This window comes from Nuphar pumila, chromosome 8 (assembly GCF_984573655.1).
Source record: "Nuphar pumila chromosome 8, dmNupPumi1.hap1.1, whole genome shotgun sequence".
Taxonomy (NCBI): domain Eukaryota; kingdom Viridiplantae; phylum Streptophyta; class Magnoliopsida; order Nymphaeales; family Nymphaeaceae; genus Nuphar; species Nuphar pumila.
This window is the reverse complement of record NC_143256.1, coordinates 125818626-125843242: the sequence shown is the minus strand read 5'-3', so window position 1 is coordinate 125843242 and position 24617 is coordinate 125818626. Positions and strand designations below refer to the sequence as shown.

The 24617-nt window shown below is 37.7% G+C and overlaps 1 protein-coding gene across 1 annotated transcript; it reads left to right on the top strand.

Moving 5' to 3' along the window:
- Positions 1-2305: 2305 nt before the first annotated feature.
- Positions 2306-3709, top strand: LOC149830650 (UPF0481 protein At3g47200-like). Its single transcript, XM_090015509.1, has one exon. The coding sequence runs from the start codon at positions 2306-2308 to the stop codon at positions 3707-3709; it is 1404 nt and encodes a 467-aa protein (XP_089871635.1).
- Positions 3710-24617: the final 20908 nt, after the last annotated feature.

Below are 24617 nucleotides of genomic sequence, written 5' to 3'. Positions count from 1 at the left end.
TTCTTGACAAGGCCCAAATGCTTGGCATCAAGCCTGTCTCAACACCCATGGTGGCTCATGTTGTTGGCACGACGGATAGTGATTTACCTTTTCGGGATGCCACTTTTTACTGCAGGTTGGCAGTCTTCAATATCTTACTATGACTCGCCCTGATATCTCCTTTAGTATTAACTATGTTAGATAGTTCATGAAGAATCATACCAATACTCATTTTCAAATGGTTAAGCGAATTCTTTGTTTTGATCACAGGCTCTGGCTGCTCTCTAATACATCCTTGTCCTTATATACCTTTTTTTTATGTCGATTGGGTCGGGTGTCCCATTACTCGACACTCTACCTCAGGCTTCTGCACATTTTTTGGAAACAATTACATTTCTTGGAGTGCTAAGAAGCAACCTACAGTTGCTCGATCGAGTTTAGAACCAGAATATCGATCAATGGTGTCTACTACTATTGAACTTATGTTGCTTACATTTCTCCTCCGTGACTTGGGTGTCTTCCTTCAACAACCTCATGTTCTATTTTGTGATAACATTTTAGTGCTTCAAACCACAATCAAGCCAGCCTTTCATTCTCGCATGAAGCATGTTAAAATAGACTATCATTTTGTTCGAGAAAAAAGTTGCTCTGAGAACTCTCATCACTTGTTATGTGCCCTCGTCAAAACAACTTGCCAACATTATCACTAAGCTATTATCGCGCACTCACTTTCTTGATCTCCGCATCAAATTCAGTCTCTCCACTTCGCCCACGACCAGTTTGAGGGGGACTGTTAACAGAAGAGCTAATAACAAGGACGAGCATATCGATCACGATAATGCTAAGGTCAAATGTGTCAAGCATACCGGGCATGACAATGCTAATGACATCAAGAATATCAGATACGGTAATGCTAATGTTGATAAAGTCAAATGTAGAGTCATTTATGATAGAAATCATGACAATCTTAGCCATGATAGTGGGACTCTCACAAGAGATGTTGATAAGGCCAAATGTAAAGCCAGTTTCGATAGAAATCCCAATAATATCAGACACGATAATGGGGACTCTCATATGAAGTTTTGATAAGGCTACACGTAAAGCCAACATGATCAAGACCGTCGACAATGGGACTCTCTCAAAGAGTTATGATGTGATAAAGACCAAGAATACTGACAATATCAAGTGTAAATCTAATACCAAGAATATCAAGATTATCGTTGATAACGATAATCTTGATAATTTTGTTAAAATGAAGAGAGGTCAAGGTGGCAAATGTAACATTGTTATCGAAAAGAAGAATCTAAAAAAATTGACAAAAGTCAATAACAATGTAATCCTTTTAAATAGTGAAAAAACTCCACGGGTGATTTATTGTGTGGAGTATCATAGATAGATGTAGGTGATAGTTCACCGAACCACACTAAAAATTGTGTGTGAAATCTTTTCTTTTAAGAATTGCACCAAAATTACAGAGATATCACCGATTAGTGGTCACAACATAATGTTTTAAAAATATCAATCCTGCCAGCTCCTACCCATGCCGTTTTAGTCTCTGTTTAAGTTCCATTGTAATTACATGTATTACAGTTTGGGCGTCAACTATCTGGAGAAGTTATTAAACCATTAATTCTCCAATTACCACTCCAACTTAAGAGCAGTTGCCGTCCTATCGTATTTATAATTGGTCATCCGTTACGTTAGTCACCACCGCACATCTCACACATGAATTGTACATCTTAATTACTTGGGATCTGGGATCTATGAGAGTGGGGCCTACACACCCCCTCCATCAAGTGAGATGTGCATTGACTACGAATAGTAATTTGGTTAGATCGATACAATATGACCGTAAGTGCTTTAATACCAACCAGTGAGTCGTTGCAACCTTGACTTAACCCTTCCTTCTCTTTTATTCAAAGGCGGCTAAGGCCTCTACCAGAGTACGTTGTCTCCATGTGCCATCGTCATTTGACAAAGGATGGGTTTCATCCTACATCATTAATCCTAACCGTCCAACCAACTGTAATAGGATTGGTCCACATTCTCACCTAAATGTGGATTGATCCTTACAGTCCATATGCATCAATTGGAGAGCTAGGATCGACATAGAATGCCTTGTATCCAGTGTCAATGGTTGGGATTGTTTTTGTCTATATAAGGGTGCCTGTGTTTGTGTGATTTTCACCATCTTACAGACGAAGTGATATTTTCTTCCAGCTGATTTTGTTCGCATGCAGCATTGTGTTTACCCACAAGCTTCCATAAGTATCATTAACTGGTTTCTTGTGAGCAGGTTGTGAGGGTCATCTCTGTATGATCGATCATGGATCACGGAAATACAGTAGGAGGGTTGGAGGAGAAGGAGAGCGATTCCTGGGTGGTGGACATCGAAAGCAGATACGCAGGACACATTGCTTCAAGCGATCCCAAGAGGATGGACAGGAGGACCATCTACAAATGGCCCTATGACCTTGTCAATATTTCAGACCTCAGCAACAAACGGAGCCCTCAGATGGCGTCTTTCGGCCCCTACCACCACGGACAGTCGCACCTGAAGCCCATGGAGCAGCACAAGGAAAGAGCTCTCTTTAGGATCCTCGATAGGACTCAAGTTCCACTATCTCGCTTTGTGAACTCTCTGAGGCAAGTAAAACAAGATCTCAAGGATTGCTACGACCAACTCGATCCGAATTTGTCATCTGAATCTTTCTTAAAGATGATGCTCCTTGACGGGTGCTTCATACTTGAGCTCCTACGCTTTAGTACAGAAGATTTATACGGGACTGACCCCATCTTCAGCTTACACGGGATGAGCTATGCAGCGACCGTGTTGGGTCTAGACATGCTGATGCTAGAAAACCAAATCCCTCTCCTTGTCCTAAAAAAGCTGCTCGATTCAGAGAGAGGGAGGGGGGTTATGGTCGATGGCTATCTCAACAGTTTGATCGCTGATTTTTTTGGTTTAGAAGCATCTCCATCACACGTTCTGGGTTTACATGTTCTGGACGTCTACAGGAACTGCTTGATTGAATGCAAACCCAGTTTTGGAGATGGTTCTGACCAACGTGCTTGCTCTCCATGTCAAAGGGGGCTTCATACTGTTTGGAAGCGTCTGAAGGGCATGTTTCCAAGCGTCCCACACGCGCTGTGTCCGTGTATGGGACCGGTTCAGAATCCTGGTTACATTCGAAGTGCAAAAAGGCTTCACGAAGCAGGAGTTACTTTTAGGAAGAGCGGCAGTGAGAGCCTATTAGATGTGAAGTTCAAGAACGGAGTGCTCACTCTTCCTTTCATCATCATAGACGACAATACAGCAGCAATATACATGAACCTGATGGCCTTCGAGCGCATGCACCCACAAGCAGGACACCAGGTGACATCATACGTGGAACTCATGGATGATCTCATGGACACTGCTGAGGATGTGAGCCTCCTGAGCTCCGAAGGGATCGTGAAGAACGAGCTTGGGAGTGATGCTGCCGCTGCCGAGCTCTTCAACAAACTGGGGGATGGTCTCATATGTGGTCTAGAGGATCACACATATGTGGTCCAGAAACATCTGAGGGACTACACAGCTAGCTGTTGGAATGCATCGCGTGCAAATCTGAAGCATACCTATTTCAACAACCCATGGTCTTTTTTGTCACTCCTTGCTGCCCTTCTTTTGCTACTTCTGACCATAACTCAAGCCGTGTATGCCATCCTGTCCTACCACAACAACAAATGATCATCCTCTTATCCATGGAAGGGTGTTGTCCTCTGTTTTTAACTCCTGTGGTGCTCTGTTCATGCACTTACTCTGTCTCTGCATTTCATCCATTTCCACTGTTGGATTGCGATGTTTTCCTTTCACTAGTTGATAATTACTGACGGGGGCGTTTCGCAAGGTTGCTTCAGGCAATGATCGGTTTCATCTGTTACAAAGCAGGACAGCTCAGATGGTCTCCACCCTAGGGTTATTGTCAATTTCTATCTGCTTCATTTCAGATCTCGTGATATTTTTATGTTATTCTCTTTAGTCTCGATCTTCATTTGGCTTATGTCTATTTGTCGGGTGACTTCTGACCACCCGCTTCAGTTACAAAGTGTTGATACTTCCTGTACTTCTAATCAATCATGTTTGTGAAGGAGCAACGCTACTATAGTGGCTACTATCAATTGGAATGCCCGATTTGTGAGTTGAGGCACTGGAAGCCTCTACCGATAGAACCAGCAGAGGGTATTCTTTTTTTTTTATTGGGAAGTTGGGGTTAGGCAGACTCTACCAGTTACATGAAATGCTACCCATTACAGATCAAAAAAACATGGAGACCAGTCTGGAGCTTTCTCTTTCCAGACCCTATCTCTGCCGGTACAACCCATTCGAGATAAATTCATTGCCCAATAGTTACAAGATTTGTCCACATGCGCGCACTTGATCCAATTAAAGCTAAAAACCAGACACTACATTAGAATCCATATGAGTGTCGGACTCTCTCTCTCTCTCTCTCTCTCTCTCTCTCTCTCTCTATATATATATATATATATATATATATATATATATATATATATATATATATATATATATATATATATATATATATATATATGACTGAGTGTGCAGCTACCTACGGGACGCTGCTGACGCTCGGTGTTTTTTGGTGAAAAAATGCTGAAACTGATAGAATATGATGCAAAAGGGGGTTACGTGAATGGGTAACCATAAGTCATGGGTTAGTGGGTATGCGTTAGAGACGTTTTAGAATCCACGATTGTGTTGTGGTTCTTAAACTTAAGGAGTAAGTTAAGTAATTCATAAGTTATAAATGGGTCATGAGTAGTGGCTATTAATGAGGAAGTGACAGTTATAGGTTTACCTTTTTAGCTATAAATAGAGGTCTTGGAGGTTGTACGAGATGTGTAATCTCTCTCCTTTTGTTTTTACTTTGTATTAAAGATTTTCAATATTTTACTCCATTGTTAAGTTAATATTTTATAGTGTTGCTGCATATATCTTTACTTTATTCCAACAAGTTTGGTATCAGAGCCCCAGGTTCGATTAAGCTGGGTGTATTTGAGCATTGCGAAGATCATTGCCGAAGCTGGATCTTCAAGTTGGTTGGTAATTACGTGGTGTAATTCACGATGTCTAACGGTACAAATATGAACTCTATAAATCTCTCACATGCCTTGGTACCCATTTTTAATGGAGAAAATTATGAATTTTGGAGTATTAAGATGAAGACGTTTTTCATTTCTCAAGATCTTTGGGATCTAGTTGAAAATAGTTTTGTAGAGACACAAAGCTCAAAAGCAACAGAAAAGGCAGCAAGTGAAGTAAAGGAGTTGCGTAAGAGAGATGCCAAGGCTCTTCTCGTTTTGCAGCAAGCCGTGACTGAAAGTATTTTTCCTCGAATTGCGGCAGCCACCAAGTCGAATGAAGCATGGACTATTTTGAAGGAAGCCTATCATGGAGATAGTAAGGTAACTATTGTAAAACTCCAAACACTTCGTAGAGATTTTGAGACCCTGCAAATGAAAGAAAATGAGCCTGTGCAAGATTTCTTTTCTAGAATGTCTACTACTGTAAATCAAATGAGAACATTCGGAGAAATAATTGATGATAAAAAGGTAGTAGAAAAAATCCTACGAAGCATGCCACCAAAGTTTGATCATGTCGTCACAGCTATAGAGGAATCTAAGGACATGAATAATTATTCGATTAACGAATTAATGGGTTCTCTTTTGGCACATGAAGCTAGATTAAACAGGTCAACCGAAAAAAGCATTGTACATGCATTTCAGGCCAAGGTAGAAATTTCCAACATGCAAACAAGTGGCGAAGGTACCTTAGAGAATAAATATCCAGGAAGAGGAAGAGGTAAAGGAGGATATCGTGACCGTGGTCGTGGTCGTGGAAGATTTGAAATGGGTCGGCACAATGGAAGCAATCAAAGGCCAAATTATAAAGACAAACAATGTCATTATTGCAAGAAGTATGGGCACGTGGAAGCAAGGTGTTGGGAGAAATAAAAAAAAGCAGGTTAATGTTGCTGAAGAACAAGAACAAGGTAATCTTTTCCTTGCACAATTTGAAACCAAGGTTAATAATATGTGGTTTCTAGATAGTGGGTGTAGTAACCACATGACAGGTGAAAAAAGACTTTTTCACAATATTGATGAGTCCATGAGAATGAATGTTCGTCTTGGAAACAACAAAGAGGTACAAAGTGAAGGCAAGGGAACTATTGAAATTGATGTTAAATCAGGTAATAAAAGAATGATTCATGATGTTTATTATATACCTGGTTTATCATACAATTTATTGAGTGTTGGACAATTAATTGAGAATGGGTATGCACTTAACTTTTATGATGGAATATGTGAAATTAGAAAAAGGAGAATGGACACTGAACCTCTTATAAGAGTCAAGATGGCACCTAATAGAATGTTCCCTCTTGAATTTACACACGTGAATGATGTTGCCTTAATTGGTAAAGAGGATGAGCCATCACATCTTTGGCATTTACGATATGGCCATTTACATTATAATGGGCTAAAAATACTAAGAACCAAAAACATGGTTTTGGGATTGCCTAGTATAACGTGTAATGATGGAATTTGTGAAGGGTGCATATATGGGAAGCAACATCGTTTATCATTTCCCATCGGAAAGGCGTGGAGAGCTAGAAAGCCTCTTGAGTTAGTTCATGCAGATCTTTGTGGTCCCATGAATACTCCACCCTTAAATAATAGTAGATATTTTTTATTGCTTACTGATGACTTTACTCGCATGAGTTGGGTGTTTTTTCTCTCTCAAAAATCAGAAGCATTTAAAAAATTTCAAGAGTTCAAGGCTTTTGCAGAAAAGGATAGTGAGCATGTCATAAAGTGTCTACGCACAGATAGAGGGGGAGAATTTTTGTCTAATGATTTTGAAGAGTTTTGCAAAAGGAATGGAATTCACAGGCAGCTAACAGTAAGAAAAACACCAGAACAAAACGGTGTAGCTGAGCGGAAAAACCGTACAGTTGTAGAAATGGCAAGGAGCATGTTGACTGAAAAACAACTCCCGAATGAATTTTGGGCTGAAGCCGTGAACACAGCAGTATACTTACTCAATATATCTCCAACAAAAGTTGTGCGTAACATGACTCCATATGAGGCGTGGTGGCAGCGGAAGCCAAATGTAAGTAATTTAAGAATTTTTGGTTGTGTTGCTTATTCCTTGATCGATTATAGTGATCGTAGCAAGATGGATAAGAAAAGTGAAAAATGCATTTTTGTTGGTTATAGTGACACAACAAAGGGGTATCGATTATATAATCCAACATCTAAGAGTTTAATCATTCGTCGTGATGTTATTTTTGATGAATTAAGCTCTTGGACTTGGAATCAAGATGCAGATAAGTAAAAAATGGAGGTCATTCCCCTTGCATCTGATAAGACATTGGAAGCTTCAACAAGTATGTCTCAAAACAATGGTGATAATGAGGACATAGACTCACCACCTAAAAAGGTAAGATCCATAAAAGAGATTTATGAATCGTGTACTTTTGCCTTGTTGGTTGAAGAACCTATGTGCTACGAGGATGCTAGTGAGAAACAAGAATGGGTAAAATCCATGGAAGAAGAAATGGTAGCCATTCAGAAAAATGATACCTGGGAACTTGTAGATTTACCCACAGGTCAAAATGCTATTGGTGTGAAATGGGTTTACAAGGTTAAATATAATGCAGATAAAAGCGTGCAAAAATATAAAGCAAGGTTAGTCGTTAAGGGGTATGCTCAAGAATTTGGAGTAGATTTTTCAGAAACTTTTTCTCCTGTTGCACGTTTTGAAACTGTTAGAATTATTTTGGCATTAGCAGCTCATATGAAATGGTCAGTTTTTCAATTTGATGTAAAATCAGCATTTTTGAATGGGTTCTTGGAAGAAGAGGTATATGTTTGCCAGCCTCAAGGATTTATTGTTAAAGAGAAGGAAGAGAAGGTGTACAGGTTGAAAAAGGCGCTTTATGGCCTTAAAGAGGCACCACGAGCCTGGTATGGGAGATTGGACTCATATCTAATGCAAAGAGGATTTCACAGAAGTGAGAGTGAGCACACTTTATATGTACAAGGATCAGGTACTGACTTTCTTATTGTCTGCGTTTATGTAGATGACATAATTTATACAGGCTCGTCAAGTACACTTTTTGAAGAATTTAAAGAGGACATGATGCATGAATTTGAAATGTCAGATTTAGGGTTGTTACACTATTTTCTTGGACTTCAAGTTCAACAAAGTGTTGATGGTATTTTTATTTCTCAAGAAAAATATGCTTTAGACTTACTTGAGAAGTTTAACATGGTGTCATGCAAGCCGTGTTCCACTCCCATGAATACTAATGAGAAATTATCAGTACATGATGGTACTATGAAGGCTGATGAACGGTTGTATAGAAGTTTGGTTGGAAGGCTAATGTATCTTACACAGACTCGTCCAGATATCGTATTTCCTGTTGGCCTAATTTCAAGGTTTATGCAGTGTCCAACGATACATCAACTTGGAGCAGCAAAACGGATCCTTCGTTATATTCGAGCTACCACTAATTATGGGATTTGGTACAAATCAAATCCTGAGTTTAAATTAACTGGCTTTACTGACAGTGATTGGGCTGGTTTTGTAGATGACAAGAAAAGCACAAGTGGATTCATCTTTAATCTTGGATCAGGAGCCGTGTCATGGATGTCAAAGAAGCAAGCAACAGTGGCACTTTCATCTTCAAAAGCAGAGTATGTTGCTGCAAATGCAACTGTATGTCAAGCTATTTGGATAAGAAGAATTTTGGCGGACTTGCATCAAGAACAAGCGAATGCAACCGAACTCTATTGTGACAATCAAGCAACCATTGCCATGACAAAGAATCCTGTGTTCCATGGACGAACCAAGCATATTGAGTTACGTCATTATTTTATCAGAGAAGTTGTTGTAGATGGAGCTGTAGCAATGAAATATTGCTCTACAAATTACCAAATTGCAGATGGATTTACAAAAGCACTTAGCTATTCAAAGTTTGTGAAATTCAGATCCACTTTAGGTGTATCGAGTTTTGCATCAAGGGGGAGTGATAGAATATGATGCAAAAGGGGGTTACGTGAATGGGTAACCATAAGTCATGGGTTAGTGGGTATGCGTTAGAGACGTTTTAGAATCGACGATTGTGTTGTGGTTCTTAAACTTAAGGAGTAAGTTATGTAATTCATAAGTTATAAATGGGTCATGAGTAGTGGCTATTAATGAGGAAGTGACAGTTATAGGTTTACCTTTTTAGCTATAAATAGAGGTCTTGGAGGTTGTACGAGATGTGTAATCTCTCTCCTTTTGTTTTTACTTTGTGTTAAAGATTTTCAATATTTTACTCCATTGTTAAGTTAATATTTTATAGTGTTGTTGCATATATCTTTACTTTATTCCAACAGAAACAGCGTCACAAAATGCAGAAAATGGCTTTAGCATCACCTTTAGAGTGCGCTATAGTTTTTTTAAAAAGGACGGGTGTCTTTTATAGGCTTTAGCGGTGCTTGCAAAGTGCTGTAAATTAAATTTCAATACGGAAAACTCGCTTTTCAGCATTTTTTTCTCTAGCCGTCCACCACGTGCGATGAATGGCCTGCGTGATCCCATAGGCACCTAAGGGTTGTGCAGCCACTACAAGAATTCTGTGGATTAGCGACGGACGTTATCCATCGCTAATCCGCCGCTAAAATTGTTAGCGACGGATTAACGATGGATAGCGTCCGTCGCAATTTCCTGGTCGCTAATTAGCGACAGAAAAGATTTGTTACTACTTTCGTCGCTAAATTGCGAGGGATTAGCGAATGCCACAATTCATTGTTAAATAACGACTGATTTTGTGTTTGCGATAAATATAATCCATCGCTAAAATTTACCGACGGATAATATCTGTCGCTAAATTGCCTCGCTATTTTGTGCCTGATTTTTCGCTGAATTTTAGCGACGGATACATATCTGTCGCTAATCTGTCGCAAAATATTTTAAAAAAAAATTGTTTGAACTATAAATATCGAGAAAAAAATTTCTCATTGTACAAATTATATAAGTTGTGTATAGACAAAGAACACATAAAAAAATGTATACAAAATAGGCAAAACAAATTTAACCAAATTGGCTATTTGATTCCAAAGCTTGCTAACAACTGCAAGTCAACAATCACACAAAATAAGATTCCAAAGGAAATTTTAATAAGTGAGACAAGGATGAACGGTGCCAATGTAAACACAAACTCTAAAACATGAAACAATAGAATAAATCAAAAGGCTCACGAGAATGTTGGCATTTTGCTATACAATCCAATGCAATTCTCTCCCTCTCTTCTCTTTTCACCAATGCTTCTTCATTCTCATCAGCTGAGGTCAACAGGGGCATTAAGAAGTGACCAGAACTCCAGTTATAAATAGCTGATTGTGGAATCAAGCAACATTCTGAAACTCCAAAAATCCCAACAGACCTTAAAAGTGAATCAGCTAATCCAAAGTCTGAAGAATTTAGTTGGTTTGGCCTGAACTCTAAAGAGCACACTCTTCTCATTCCGGTCAGGTAGTTTTGCCGAGGAGGGCTAACAGGAGGAGTCCTGAACGTCATTGGCAAACAACTTGATGAAAAATAAACAAGATTGAACTTGTATCTATAATGTCTGAATATTCTAGAGGTTCCTGCTGTAAAACCCTGAAAAAAAATTTGAGTATTTTCAATAAATAAATAAGAGAGGAAGAATGACTCCAGTTGCGTAATATTAGAATACTATAATGAGGTGATTCAGACCTTCTGGACAATAGACTTTAAGTTCAAGTAAGAATGCTTCAGAGCACCACACCAGCTTAAAAGATATTTACGTAATAAAGAAGGCAACAAAAGGAGTAGCGTTGTGGTGGAGCACACATCCAGACGTGATGACGTCCCAGGTTCAAAGCCTCTCATCCACGAAAGCGACGTATAAAGACATCTCTTTTGGGGGATTTTGTAAAACTTGTCAAAATATTGAAAGAAGATAAAACAAATATCGTTGCAAGAAAAGGCAATGACACAAGCAATAGCGCATTGGTTGGGCTCATTACCCCTTAGGGAAGAGAATCCAAGTTCAAATCCCCTGGTGCGCCAAGGAGACTTTTTGCTAAAACCGACATTTTTAAATTAGGTTTTTGAAATTCAAAATGAGCCATAAATTAGGTATTTAAGAGAGCATTAAAACCAAATAGTGCATTTTTTTTTTGTTTTAGAAGGAAGGCTGGGTGGGTAGCCAAGATTGGAAACCCAAACGTCTGGAATGGGAAAGGCCATTCCGCGATTTTTTTCAAAATGGGAAGTTCTATTCCATAATGGGCCTCCCACGAGTTTTAATTGGATGGGAGTTTCAAGACCTCAATAATGAGGTGGATTACAAGGGGAAAAAAATGAAAGCCAAGGTAGGGTTTATAAAAAAAGAGTTTTTTGGGGAATCATTCCCTTTCTCTCTCAATTTTCCCTCTTAGTTGTGTGACCCTCTTCCTCCCTTCTCCTTCACATTTTTTCCCCTCAGCTCCATTATTTCCGGCGAAGAGCTTGCATGAGACTATCCGACGCACGTGAGAAGAAGAAGCATGTTTCCCTCCGGACTTCGTATCTTCAACAAGGTTGGGGTGCATAACTCTATACTTATATGTAGCGTAATGTGGTTTCAAATCATGAAATTATCTATTTTACCTGTATGTCGATCCCTACTCTAAAATAGAATGGCATATAAACCGGAGATGGTTAGAACACAGAAAGCATTTCTCATATATTTCCTTTGAAACCAGTTATATGCATGACCCGGGTATAGACTCTAGACATTTTTATTTGAATCATTAGTTTTAAGTAGCCTAGAAACAAATATGTTGACTTAATATTGAGGTGCAATGGTAGTCCATCTCACGACCCCTGCCAGAGGCTGACAGTAGAGCGAAGCTCGACTTCGGAACTCGGTGGCAGATGGGGTTGTGTGCGTTGCAGGCCGTTATAGTGAACAACAGAGCGTCCACTAGCAAATTGTCGTTTTCTGTTGGGGGTTTGCGAGTATTGACGAGAGAACAAAATCTAAAACCACAAGATAGTAGTTGGAATGACCCCGCTCAGTTTGAGTATGCTTAGTCATTTAAAAACATTGAATTAGTCGTGGCTGAACCTGCATCTTCGTAAGCCTAAACCTGTTCACAGGGTTCGGTTGCCTCTAATACCGGGTGTACAAGACAGATTCCGTCAACCGGTACGTCTCCTATTCGGGTAAGCAACTTCCCCTACTAATACACAATAGGGCGAGGTATGTTCCGTTCAAAAACATACTGCTCCATTTGAAGATTTGACTTCGGTACTCTTTAGTACCATGAGACATGGTTAGAGAACAACTGTGTAACGTGTAGGGTTGCAAAACCAAGTTACCGCATCGGCTGCATAACCAGTCTGGAACACGTTTCCCTCCAGCCTGTGGTGGATGACTTACTGCTGCACGCAGACCAGACTGAAGGTCAGTCTGATGGGGCTGGGATCAGCAGACCAAGCCCACCACTGTGACCATGGTCACTCGGTGGCTAGTGACCTGCTGGTAGGTCTGGTTGATGGACTGGCGGGGCTGGGTTCAACAGACCCGCGCTCACTACCGTGACCTTAGCCACTGTTTGCGTTGCAGCAGTATAAATTGCACTAGAATGGAAAGGCATTTCATCTTCGATGCAGAGATAGGCAGATACCTTACCTTCATAAATGAGAAAACAAAGAAAAAAATATAATTAGGGTAAAGACAATAGCACAACATCAAGGTATATATAGATCTGTCAAGCAAAACACAGTAAATTACGATAAACAGGTATATAATTAAAAGCAAGCCATGCCTTGTACAGTCTCATTTCATCCATTTGAGATATGAATTGCATTCATGTAGACGGTATGGTTTTCAACTTTAGATATGAGGCACCACTAAACCATATGACAAGGAGATTTAGCAATTTCAAATTGCAGTGGCCATCTCATTCTGAGAGAAACTTCAAAAGGAAAAGTTATCAATACTAAAATATAAAATGATAAAGATGCATACTCCTACTAAAAAAAAAGTAATCCAATTGGCACTATCAATTTACAAAAGGATGAGAGTCTTGAAAGGAGACTGAATCTTGGAGAGCTCTCAAGATTCCGGCCTGGTTAATCCAAAAAAAATAAATAATAATAATTGAGAAAATTAAGAAAGACAATTTTGTGAGACCTGGGTATATCGAAAAGGGTATATGTTACTAGTTCTCATCGGGTTTCTGGGTATACCAAGGCAGTGTATGTTACTGGATTCTTGGGTTCTGGGTACACTGGACAACAGTGTATGTTACCAGACCTATGGTCCACTTTGGAGAAAGTGGATGGTACACACTCCGTGGGACATTCTTGTTTTGTGAGAGCGAGACGTCTCACCCGATCCTCAGTCCTCGAAGTTAGGGGGCCAGGACTACCAGTGAGTCCTAGGTGGTAGGTCTGAGTCTTCTGCAGAAGAGTCTATGGGTGCATCCAATTTCAATTGCTTGCCATTTGGGGGTCTCTCTCTCGGTCGAGCACCGTCCCCTTTTGGGGTATCCGTATGGCTAGTTATACGAGGTATTATATAATAGACCTTCATATAATCTCGATCCGCTACGATGTCGAATGTTTGTGCGTACCCACAAGGTTAAGAAGGAAAGAAAGAATAAGACTAATAAAAGTGTTATTGGCAAATAAAAAGTTGAATTACAAGGAGTAAAGAACTTAGAAACTGAACGCATAGGGCCACTCTCATAGAACTCTGAAATTAGATGATGTTCGCATATGTGATAGGTATAAAGGATAACTGTATTTTTTAATCAACATTAGTTATCTTGTTGACTTATGTTATCACACATACCTGTTCATATTACACTACACATATGTATATAGAACTATATCTCTTACTCAGACAGGGTTAGTCTGATTCCTTTGTGGTTTACTGTTTTCAAGTGAGAATACAAATGAACTATCAGAGTGAAGGCAGTGAATTCATCGGGGGCGGTCATGGCACTACTACTTTTCTGTTCAATGTTTTTGGATAATTGGACTTAAGATGTAATAATCTCTGATGTGATGGAATAAGACTTGATGTAGCTTCCCATTTGTTTATTTAAATGTCCTTTTTTAAAAAAAATCCTATTAAATTTTTGTGTGTAATAAATGGGGTGTTACAACTATGGTATCAGAGCTGGACAGAAAATGTAGTAGTCATGACGGCCTCAACGACCTGCTATTACTCTGTAAGTATACAAAATCATATATTCACTGATACTATAAATAGTGTAGCCATATTTAGCATAATTAGTATATTTGGTCATTCCTAAGTTATAGAATAACTATAACATTTTTATAATCATGTCTATGCCAACTAGATGGCATTGGCTAACAGGTTGGCTAACAGGTGCAACGACACCCTGAAAACTCTGCACAACCTGGCGAGAGTGGTCGGCCAGCAAGCATGTTATCATTGCAAAATTTTACTTTTGCAAGTCAAACTGACCTTTGAAAAAGATTTTGAAAATAACTTACCTCCGTTTTAAAATGCGGAAAAATTTTGAGGAATGAGACTCGTTTGTCAGTACGGGGTTCAATCATTCTTGGCACCATAACCAGGGGTAATCGAACCAAGGATCAATCTTGTGCTTTGCTTTGCTCAACTTGTCTAAATCAATATTCTATTTTCTAAATGCACAAAGAATCAGGCATGTGCTATGAACTTTAAAAATTTTGACTGGAAAACATGATGTATGCTTGAAAATTCTTGGAAAATACTTGAAATAAATACTTTGAAAATCATGAATCACATTGAGAAAGCATTTCTGAAGAAAGGAAAATCGATCCTGATTCAATTGAAACTCTGAATTTTTGACTTCTTTCGAAAGATTTTAGAAGATTTTCTCAAAAATAGGTGAAAACAACAACAAAAGATAAAGTCTTAATCTGACTGAAACTCTGAAGAAGAGTCCTAATCTGACTAAAACACTAAAATTTTGGGCCGAAATGAAAGATTTTGAAAGGTTTTCTCAAAAATAGGTAGAAATAGCAGTAAAATGTAGAGTCCTGATCCGAGTGGGACTCTAAAAAAGAGTCCTAATCCAACTGGGACTCTAAAATTTTGGCTCTTTTGAAAGTCAGATGAAAAGGTTTTCGAAAACAAGTGAGAAACAAGAGTAAAGGATAAAATCAGGATAGAGTCCTAGTCCGACTGAAACTCTGGGATAGATTTCTAGTCCAACTGAAACTCTAAAATTTTGGCCAAAATGAAAGGAATGGACAAAGGGGTAGGGCTACTTCTGGATTAAAATAGAAATGGAATTTTGAAATGGCTTAAAAAGGTGAAAAGACAGAGTCCTAATCCAACTAGGACTCCAAAATTTTGAGAAATTTGAGAAATGAAGGAATCCAGAAGCGACACCACCTAGATGGGTCTCATCCGAGCATTGTGATCAGTTAAAAAAAATGGTTTTAAAATGAATCCAGATCGCTTTCTAAAGGAATTATTTTGAAATAAAGATCTCTAGTGTCAACAAATGGCAAAATGTCGATTTAAAACCCAGGTATTTGAAATTGATTTTGAAAGAAAAGTTTTAAAATCGAATCCAAATTGAAAGATTTTAAAAAAATAGGAGTGCTGGATCTCAAAAATGCGATGCAATGACATGAAATGATATGCGATGGTATGAGATGATGTGCCAAAATGCATGCAGTGATATGCAATGACACATGAAATATAAACCCTGGATGAGAGATTTGGAATCCCCAACCCCTGGCAGACACAAAGGATTGGAAATTCTCATATGAGGATGGGAACTGATAATTGAGATTGAGCCAAAATGAGGATTGAATCTTGATTGCAGGATAAAGTATTGAAATTTATTGTAAAATTTGGGCTATGAACAGCCATGGCTCAAATATCGACCAGTTGGTTCCCTGAAGGATGTAGAGAGTGGGTCCCAATGGCAGGAGGTAGGTGTTTGTGGATGAAGGTGGAAATTTTGGGGTGTTTACACTCAATTAAACTCCTAGACTGAACGATCGAGGAATGATATCATTTCTTAGAGAAATGATCACTGGAGTGAAGTGAGTTACGAACAAAAACTAGGTTTGAGCTGGAACAAAGATCAGTAATACTGAGATGAACTAAAACTGAAGCTTAAACACTAGCTTAACTGACTGGACTTAGCTCAATTTCGGCTAAAATGGGCTCCTAGACTGTGAAAATGGATTTAAACTAGAACCGTGCTACTTGAACTTCTAGTGAGCTTAGGTTAGACTCAGAGGAATAGGGTCGACTGGATTTGACTGACCCGGGAATAATTGACTGGGATTCAGGTTAGAAATGAGCTCATTTCTCAGAAAATAAACCTATTTTGGCAGAAATGGTCATAAATGAACATGATCTGCTCATTTCTCAGGAAATAAGCTGCAGGTTGCTCCCAATGGTATTCAAACTCAAGGCCCTTTAGCTAAGAATTATAACAAGCTAGCAAACTTCTTTTATACATACATTTTGGCTTCCATATGTTGTTCTTGTTACTCTAGATGCTATGATACATTTCGATGCAACATGTTCTTTTTGACTAACCAATCATGTACGCTTTTTTTTAACAACCAACCATGTATGCAGGTACGGGTGCCCCAGCATGTATCCGGTTGAATGGATCCTAATCGATCATTATAAATACTCTAGCCTTGTAGCATTCCCCTTCTTCCTTGCTTTGTTACCTACTTTGCCTTGGTGATAGAAAGTAATGCGTGTGGTCACATACACACAAACATATTATAGCCACCAAAAATCATATTATCTTCAATTTATGACAATTTAAGATCCTCTTTTGAAATGAAAGTAATAATGAAGAAAACTGTAAAAATGAAAGTAATGCATTAATTATCACAACATTTCATGATATTATGCTGATGTCTTCCAAGAAATTGATTTTTATTTTTTAGATCTGAAGATTTCTTGAGAAAGCCAGAAAACCACTTTTTTAATTCCACCAAGGAAAACCCTTGCCAATGTTATTGCAAGACCAATATTGGTGACTATATATTTGTCTGCATCTGTGTTATCAAATAATTTGGTACCGCTAAATCATTTTTTTTAGGCTGAATATTTTAGCATTCTATTATATTAGCCACTCAGTCATTATATATTGATGGATGGAGAAAGGCCAATATGGAAATGACCCAGCGTGGTGATAATGAAAGTCACTTGAGGATGAATTTGGTACACCTTCCATTATGATTTTACAACATTGAGATATATATGGTGCTATGTAGCAAGTTCTTTAGAGTAATTCAGAACTAGGTAGAACCGTAGAAGTTTACCGTGTAAAAAAACTGTAGAATTTTGGATTTAGAATGCTAAAGGATCCTGTAAAATTGGCTTATGTTTTCCAAAGAATGTTCTATTTCTCGTGTCAGTACCCTTTCTGGCGAAGACACTAACTCTGAGAAGTAAATGATGGTGCCTAATGGCCTTAATCTTCATTGATGGGTTGAAGCTCTCATCCATATTTTTGAGTAAGTTGGCAAGAGCAGAAACTATGTCGCTGTGATTTACACCTTCCAGTCTTTAAGACAAGGCCCAAATAAGTTAATGACACTATGTTACATGTGATCCTGCATATCTATTCTTTTCAAGTTAGACTAGCTGTGATTTTCTATTTTTCGAAAGCTTTTGAGATTTTTGGAAGCATACATGAAGCTTTTGTTAAAGAAAATTTTCAAGGAATCAAACTTTTTTAAGTAGATAAAGCGAGCAACTTAATGGTTTACATGGTTGATTTTATATTGCAAATGCAGGTTTAAGCCTGAGCACGTTGAGCAAATAGACAAAAATAAGTTGTGGTCACAGGCACTTGATGGTTTTGACTATCTCCTTGGAATGGTCACTACAAGAAAAACGTTAATTAGTGATGGATTATTTCCATCGCAAATTTGGGATGGATTAGCTAGAGAAAACTAGTCGTCCCTAAAATTTGCGATGATTTTCACAAACATACGCACTTGATAGTGCATCAGTTCTTGGTGTGTTGTCTGTGATGCGCATGATGTGTAGTGCTTTCTTCATTGCACCTGTAGACAATTTAGGTGTTACTCTTATAAAAAATGCAGTTATGGTGCATCTTTGCATTTTCCCCTCAATATGTTCGCTTCTTTTAGCTGAAATGGAGTCTTTCTACATATTGATGCAAGAACGGTCTCTCCACTTTTGTACCATCATTGTGCTACACTACTTATATTTCTCATTTGCTTTTTTGGTTGTTTTTTCAGGTTTTATAATTTTTGAGAACCCTTACTTTCATGTCAACTCACCTTCCACTACAAGACGTTCAATACTATTGGGGGATTGAAGATCTATGATTGTTGTTGGAGATTTGATTGTTCAATACAAGACGTTCAAGTTTCATAATTTTTGGTTGTTATTTCTCCCTTACTTTTTCGTTATATTTCTCATTCTCTATGATCTCTATACTTTTCCTATTGGGGAATTGAAGATCTATGATTGTTGTTGGAGAGAGAGAGAGAGAGAGTAGCACCAAGACACATGCATATGCAACATTACTAGCGGCAACACTTTCCAAATGCATTTGATTCTTACAAAAGCACATTAACCATGGTGATTTTGACATGCGCCATTGGTTAAATAAAAGGCCATACCAAGGAAACTTGTATTCTGGGCTGGAGGGCTACTCTCAGGACTCAAGCCCCATGTTTCCATGCTGACAGGTTGAGCACTTTACTGTTGCACTGAGCCTTGGTCAAAGATGGTATTGATATGATTGGTTAAGAGTATTTGCCTCTCGTATTTATCCGCTTAGTGAAAGGGAGATTTTGTACTCTTGTGCAAATCCTTGGGAAGTTTATTTAATTCTTTTCATCCTAGAAAAATTCAGTGGGCATTCCAAGTAACAGAGAAGTCCTTAACTGATCAAATAATTGTTTTATCTTAGCTTTCTTACTCTTCCTTTTTCTTTCTTATTGTTCTTTACAATTACTATTTCCCATGAGGCTTCAATTTCTATGAGCAATCAAGGTGTCAAAGTTCTTCCAGAAATAATGGCTCCTCATGTATGATCTATTTGAAGCCACGTCTAGTAGCCACCACCACCATCTATACTTCTATGTAAAGCATGAATTTTTAAATATATGTATATATATATATAATAAGACTCGGTCAAAGTTGTGCCCATTAGGAGACACGTGATGAGTTGTGGAGCCTGATTCAGAGTTTTTTTCCTTACAGAAGGGGGGTCTAGGGGCTCCCCCCAGCGCGGTCAGCGGGCGGGGGTCCAGGGGGAGCCGCCCCTCGCGGGGGCCTCAGGGGGCAGCTCCCCCGGACCAATTTTTTTCTTGGGCTTATGTTTGAGACCCAGTTTCTTATGGATCATACCCAATTTTTTACTAGCAGCTTAGTTAAAAATGCATAAAAAAACCTTAATTCAAATGAGGACTTTAACCCTCATTTGATTAAAAAATTCAAAGCGTGTATGCCTCTGCTCGAGGCGTGCGCCTCAAGGCGTATGAGGCGCATGCCTTAGGTCTCTCTTTTTTTTAATTTTTGTGACGGATTAACGATGGATAATATCTGTTGCTAATATCCGACGCTAATTCAAATCAGTCGATTTTTGTGATGGAATTTAATCTGTCGCTAATCCATCATTAAATTGACGACGAACATTAGCGATGGATACATATCGGTCGTTAAATTGTAGCAACGGATTCGTGACGGAATAAAATCTGTCGCAAAACAAAATCTGTCCTTATTTAGCGACGAATTCGCAACAAACATAATATGTCGCTAATTCATCATTAATTAGCGACGGATTGACGACAAATAAATTCTATCACAATTTAGCGATCAGGATTATGCGACACACTCTTTACATCGCTAAACACGTTAGCGATGAATTTTGTGATGGATTAGCGACGGGAAGCTTCTGTCGCTAATACACATTTTTCTTGTAATGCTTGTTATGTCTTGGGATGGTGTTTGTCAGCGTCTTGAGGACAAAATACAATACTTTTTAAATGAATTCATTTTCATCCATAATGAGTTGTGCAACTTTTTTCAGGACAGGAGAACTTCATATGCATTCAACATGAGCTCCGGTGCCCGTCAGGTATAAAGATTGATGTCATTTGTTTCATGTCGTTAGGTTTTAAGCTAGTATATGTATGATTGAATACATATATGTTGATTGCCTTACTATGAACTTTTTTAACACCTTATAACACATATATGCATGATTGATTTACTATAAAATTTTTATGACACTCTTATAACACATATATGCATGATTGAATCACTATGAAAGTTTTTTTACAACCTTACACCACATATATGCATGATTTCATCACTATAAAATTTTCTTAGTATCTTATAACACATATATGCATGATTTAATCACTATAAAAGTTTTTTTACAACCTTAGAACACATACAAGCATACTTTCATCACTATGACAACCTTAGAACACATATGAGCCTGATATTAGCATATATGAAAGTTTTTTAATGCCTTATAATACATATATGCATGATTGAATCACTATAAAAAAATTTGACTGCCTTAGAATATAATACGCATGATTGAATCATATATAAAGTTTTTTGACTACCTTAAAACACATATGAGCATGATTGAATCACTATAAAAAAAAATTATTGTCTTAAAACATGATACGCATGATTGAATTACATATAAAGTTTTTTGACTGCCTTAAAACACATATGAGCATGATTGAATCACTATGAAAGTTTTTTGACTGCCGTATAACACATATGAGCATGATATAAACATATATGAAAGTTGTTTGACAACCTTAGAACACATATATGCATGATTGAATCAAAATGAAAGTTTTTTGACAACCGTAGAACACATATATGCATGATTGAATCACTATGAAAGTTTTTTGACAACCTTAGAATATATACAAGCATGCTTTCATCACTATAAAATTATTTTACTGCCTTAGAACACACAATTGCATGATTGAATTACTATAAAAATTTTCTTAGAACACATTTATCTATGATTGAATCAATATGAAAGTATTTTTACGGCTTTAGAACACATATGAGCATGATTGAATCACTATAAAAGTTTTTTTGACAATATTAGAACACATATAAGCATGATTGAATCACTATAAAAGTTTTTTGACTATCTTGTAACACATATATGCATGATTGTGATACATAACACATTTATTTGACAACCTTATAAACCATATATGCATGCGTGAATCATTGTGACATTCTTTGACAACCTTAGAACACATATTTGCATGATTGAATCACTATAAAAAATTTTTACAGTCTTAGAACACATTTGAATTATGTTAATGTCCTTCAGTTTATTGCTAGTCTATGTGTCATTCAGCCATTTACTTTGTTGCATTAGATTAAGTGCATTGAATATAATTTATTTCATCATATTTTATTTATAAATACTAACATTTTGGTTCTCTTGTAGGATGTTGGAGATGATCAGCGTAGAGGAGCTAATGGAGGCATAGAGGGAGGGGTAGATCAAGAAAATGAAGAGGATGATGCCCAAAATTTTGGTGAGGATTAGATTCATTTGTTTAATTTGTTTGACGTACTTATAACTAATTGTGAACACCCCAAATTTTTCAAAGTCTTGTAAAAATGACCCTTTTGCCCCTAGCCCCATTTTTCTGAGAAAATCAAGTTATTTCTTCAGATTTCTAGATTAAATTCCGCATTAATATATTCAAATTCAGCTCCGGGTCTGAACTCAGTATTTTAAATCCAAATCTGAGCCCCGTTGCCCGATTTCCAAAATAAAATCACAAAAATACCAAAAAATGAGTTTGAAAGGCTCGGGCAGCTCATCCGGCACTCTGTTGGACCCTCGACCCTATATTTCTCAGTCCGAAGTTATAAACCTCGATTATTTCTCAAAAATTCGGACATAATCCCATTTTTGAAGAAATTGTCTCAAAATAGTTTCTAAAATTCTCAGAAAAACTCCTGTTGTAAACATTTTACAAAAACATCAAAAAATTAGTTTCAATCTTTGATTTCTTGTAAAGCTTTAGGATTTTATTCTAAAAATACAAAAAAATGGAAAAATAACATAAAAAACCAAAAAAAACTGAAAAAACTACAAGAAAAGCAAATGATTCTCAAAGTTTTAAGAAGCTTCTTGCTGAAAACCTCAATTTTGAACTATTTTACAAAAAATTTCTTTTAAAGGGACCTCCTTTTTGAAATAGAGAAGATTTGCAACGGCTGCAGACTCGCTGCCTCTCTCCATCGTTGATTGAAAACAAACTCTTCTTCTTCACACCCTTCATCTTCAACGGAGAAATTCCCGAAGCTTCCTCCCTTTCTTTAAATAGGGCATGAAGGAGAAGGGTTAGGGGATCCTTTTTTTTTCATCATACAACGATCATCCATTCCCTATCTCTCGCATCTATTTTCCTCCTCTGAGATCCATTTTTTTTCAGCAGCCATCATTGATCCGGGGTTCTATATCAAGCATTCGATCTTCCCATCATACCTATCCCTTTGAAGCGGGATCAAGTCTCCATCCTCCATCAATCCCCTCCATCGATCCATTCATTCTCTCTTTTCCCGCATCCACAATCGCGCATCACCCAATCGCCAAAGAAAGGATCATCCGCCACTACAAACCCTGCATCGATTTTTGTTACAGAGGCCAGGGGAAAGAGTCCTCTCTCGCATAGTTTCGTTGAGCCCCTGCAGTGACAAATTTGGAGGAAATACTACCCGATCTCTTTCTTGAAACTCTGAAGTCCCCGTAAACAAGAGGAGACAACAGGTTGCCTATCTGATTCCATCGAAGGGATACCAGCTCCACCAAAGAGTATCGCTCCTTTTTTTTCGGTTAAAATCCAGTAATCTGGTAAGGATCCACCGCCTCTCCTCATTGTTTAAATTCTGTTTTTCTTATTTCTAAAAAAAAAAAATAAGGCACCTCTTACAGTATCGAATTGCTCATGACGATTTTGATATGTATGTGTGCGATATTAACGGAATGTCCAGGCATTCCAACAGCTTTGCATAGTTCATCATCTGAATTTCCTTAATATTTCTTTGTGTTCTATATAGCTTGCAATCCCTTTTCCCCATATTCGTGTGACTTGCTCTTTGTTTTTTTTTTTTTTGTCATTTATCTTGTCTAATTTCTTTAAGATTACGTAGGTACAAATATCTCTTTATGATGTTTTAGATCTGATAACTCTCTGTCTTTAGCATCTAGTTTCTGATCTGTCACAGATCTAAATGTTTACTCTGATCTGGCGTTTTTTTTTTACAGCATCTGGGTTGCTATTAGAATTCCTATTTGATTCATTGAGAAATTCCCATCAGCATTGCACATGATCTTCATAATAGATCGGATGTCAATGGGAGGTTCTCTACTCGCTCGGTGTATTGCAAACGATCATTACACTAGGCTGTCTTACCATCTCATTTGTTTACAGCATCCGTTAATTTCATTCTGCTCCATCATTGAGCAATAACATCATTGCCTGCATCCTACTTCGGGATCATAAAACGAGAGTTTAAAACTTTGTCATTTGTAGTGGTAAATATATTAACACATTTCTAGATCCTATATATTCTCACGTAGTGTATTCAGAATATTGATGATTAATCATTTCCCTTTTGAGTTCATCCCAAATCCTTTTGCAGCTCCCTCTTTCAGTCATTCTAATTTGTTAGGGCCATATTTACTTTTTGTTACTCTGTATCGCTCTATGTGTTTCATATCATCCGAAAACATTTCTTTGCATCTTCCTGTTGCAGATTTGTTTTATGTTAGTATTTCCTTTTGATTTTGTGCTGACAGTTGCAGAGTCGTTTTTATGCGTTGCAAACCCATCGCATAATCCAACTTATATTATGTCATGTGCTTGGCCTATCATGTCACATTCATGCGTAATTACCTGTCATGTATACATGTTCGCACGAATTCATGCAAATAGGAGCAATAGTCACCTATTCATTATGTTTTCTCTCAAACATGCCTTGAACAGAATCTGTTTGTATAGACATCTATTGGTCCTTCAGAGTTCACAAACATTATTACACCCCTGCTCGCTACCTGTAAAGTCCTCTCACATGGGAATAAACTGAATCTCAAATCTTGAGACACCCAAAATCTCATGGTAAAAGTTTAGCTTCATCTTATTGATGAGCCATTACTCAATGCCAATAGCAAAGTAGGAAATGAAAGTGCTGAGTGTTTGAAAATCAATTACAGAACATTGTAAATATAATTGATCTTGTCTTTCCTTCTGCAAATGGAATAATGGATATGACCTCCACAACTAAATCTGAATCTCTGTAAGAGCTGTAGCTACATAAGTGATTTCTGGCCTGCATTAAATTAAGGAAAAGTTAATGTGATAGGTAACCGCCTCTTTGACTGATGTCATATGTTCATCATACCTTGCTCTGTTTCATAACCATTTTTTCGCAAACTGGGATAAATTTTTTTTGAAATCCCAATGTCTTACAAGTTTTTTTTTTTACCCATCCCTCAAGCATTCATATGTTATCACAAAGAAG

What these genes read in the sequence shown, in the direction of transcription:
- LOC149830650 (XM_090015509.1), top strand. Translation starts at nt 2,306, where the DNA reads ATGGATCACGGAAATACAGTAGGAGGGTTGGAGGAGAAGGAGAGCGAT.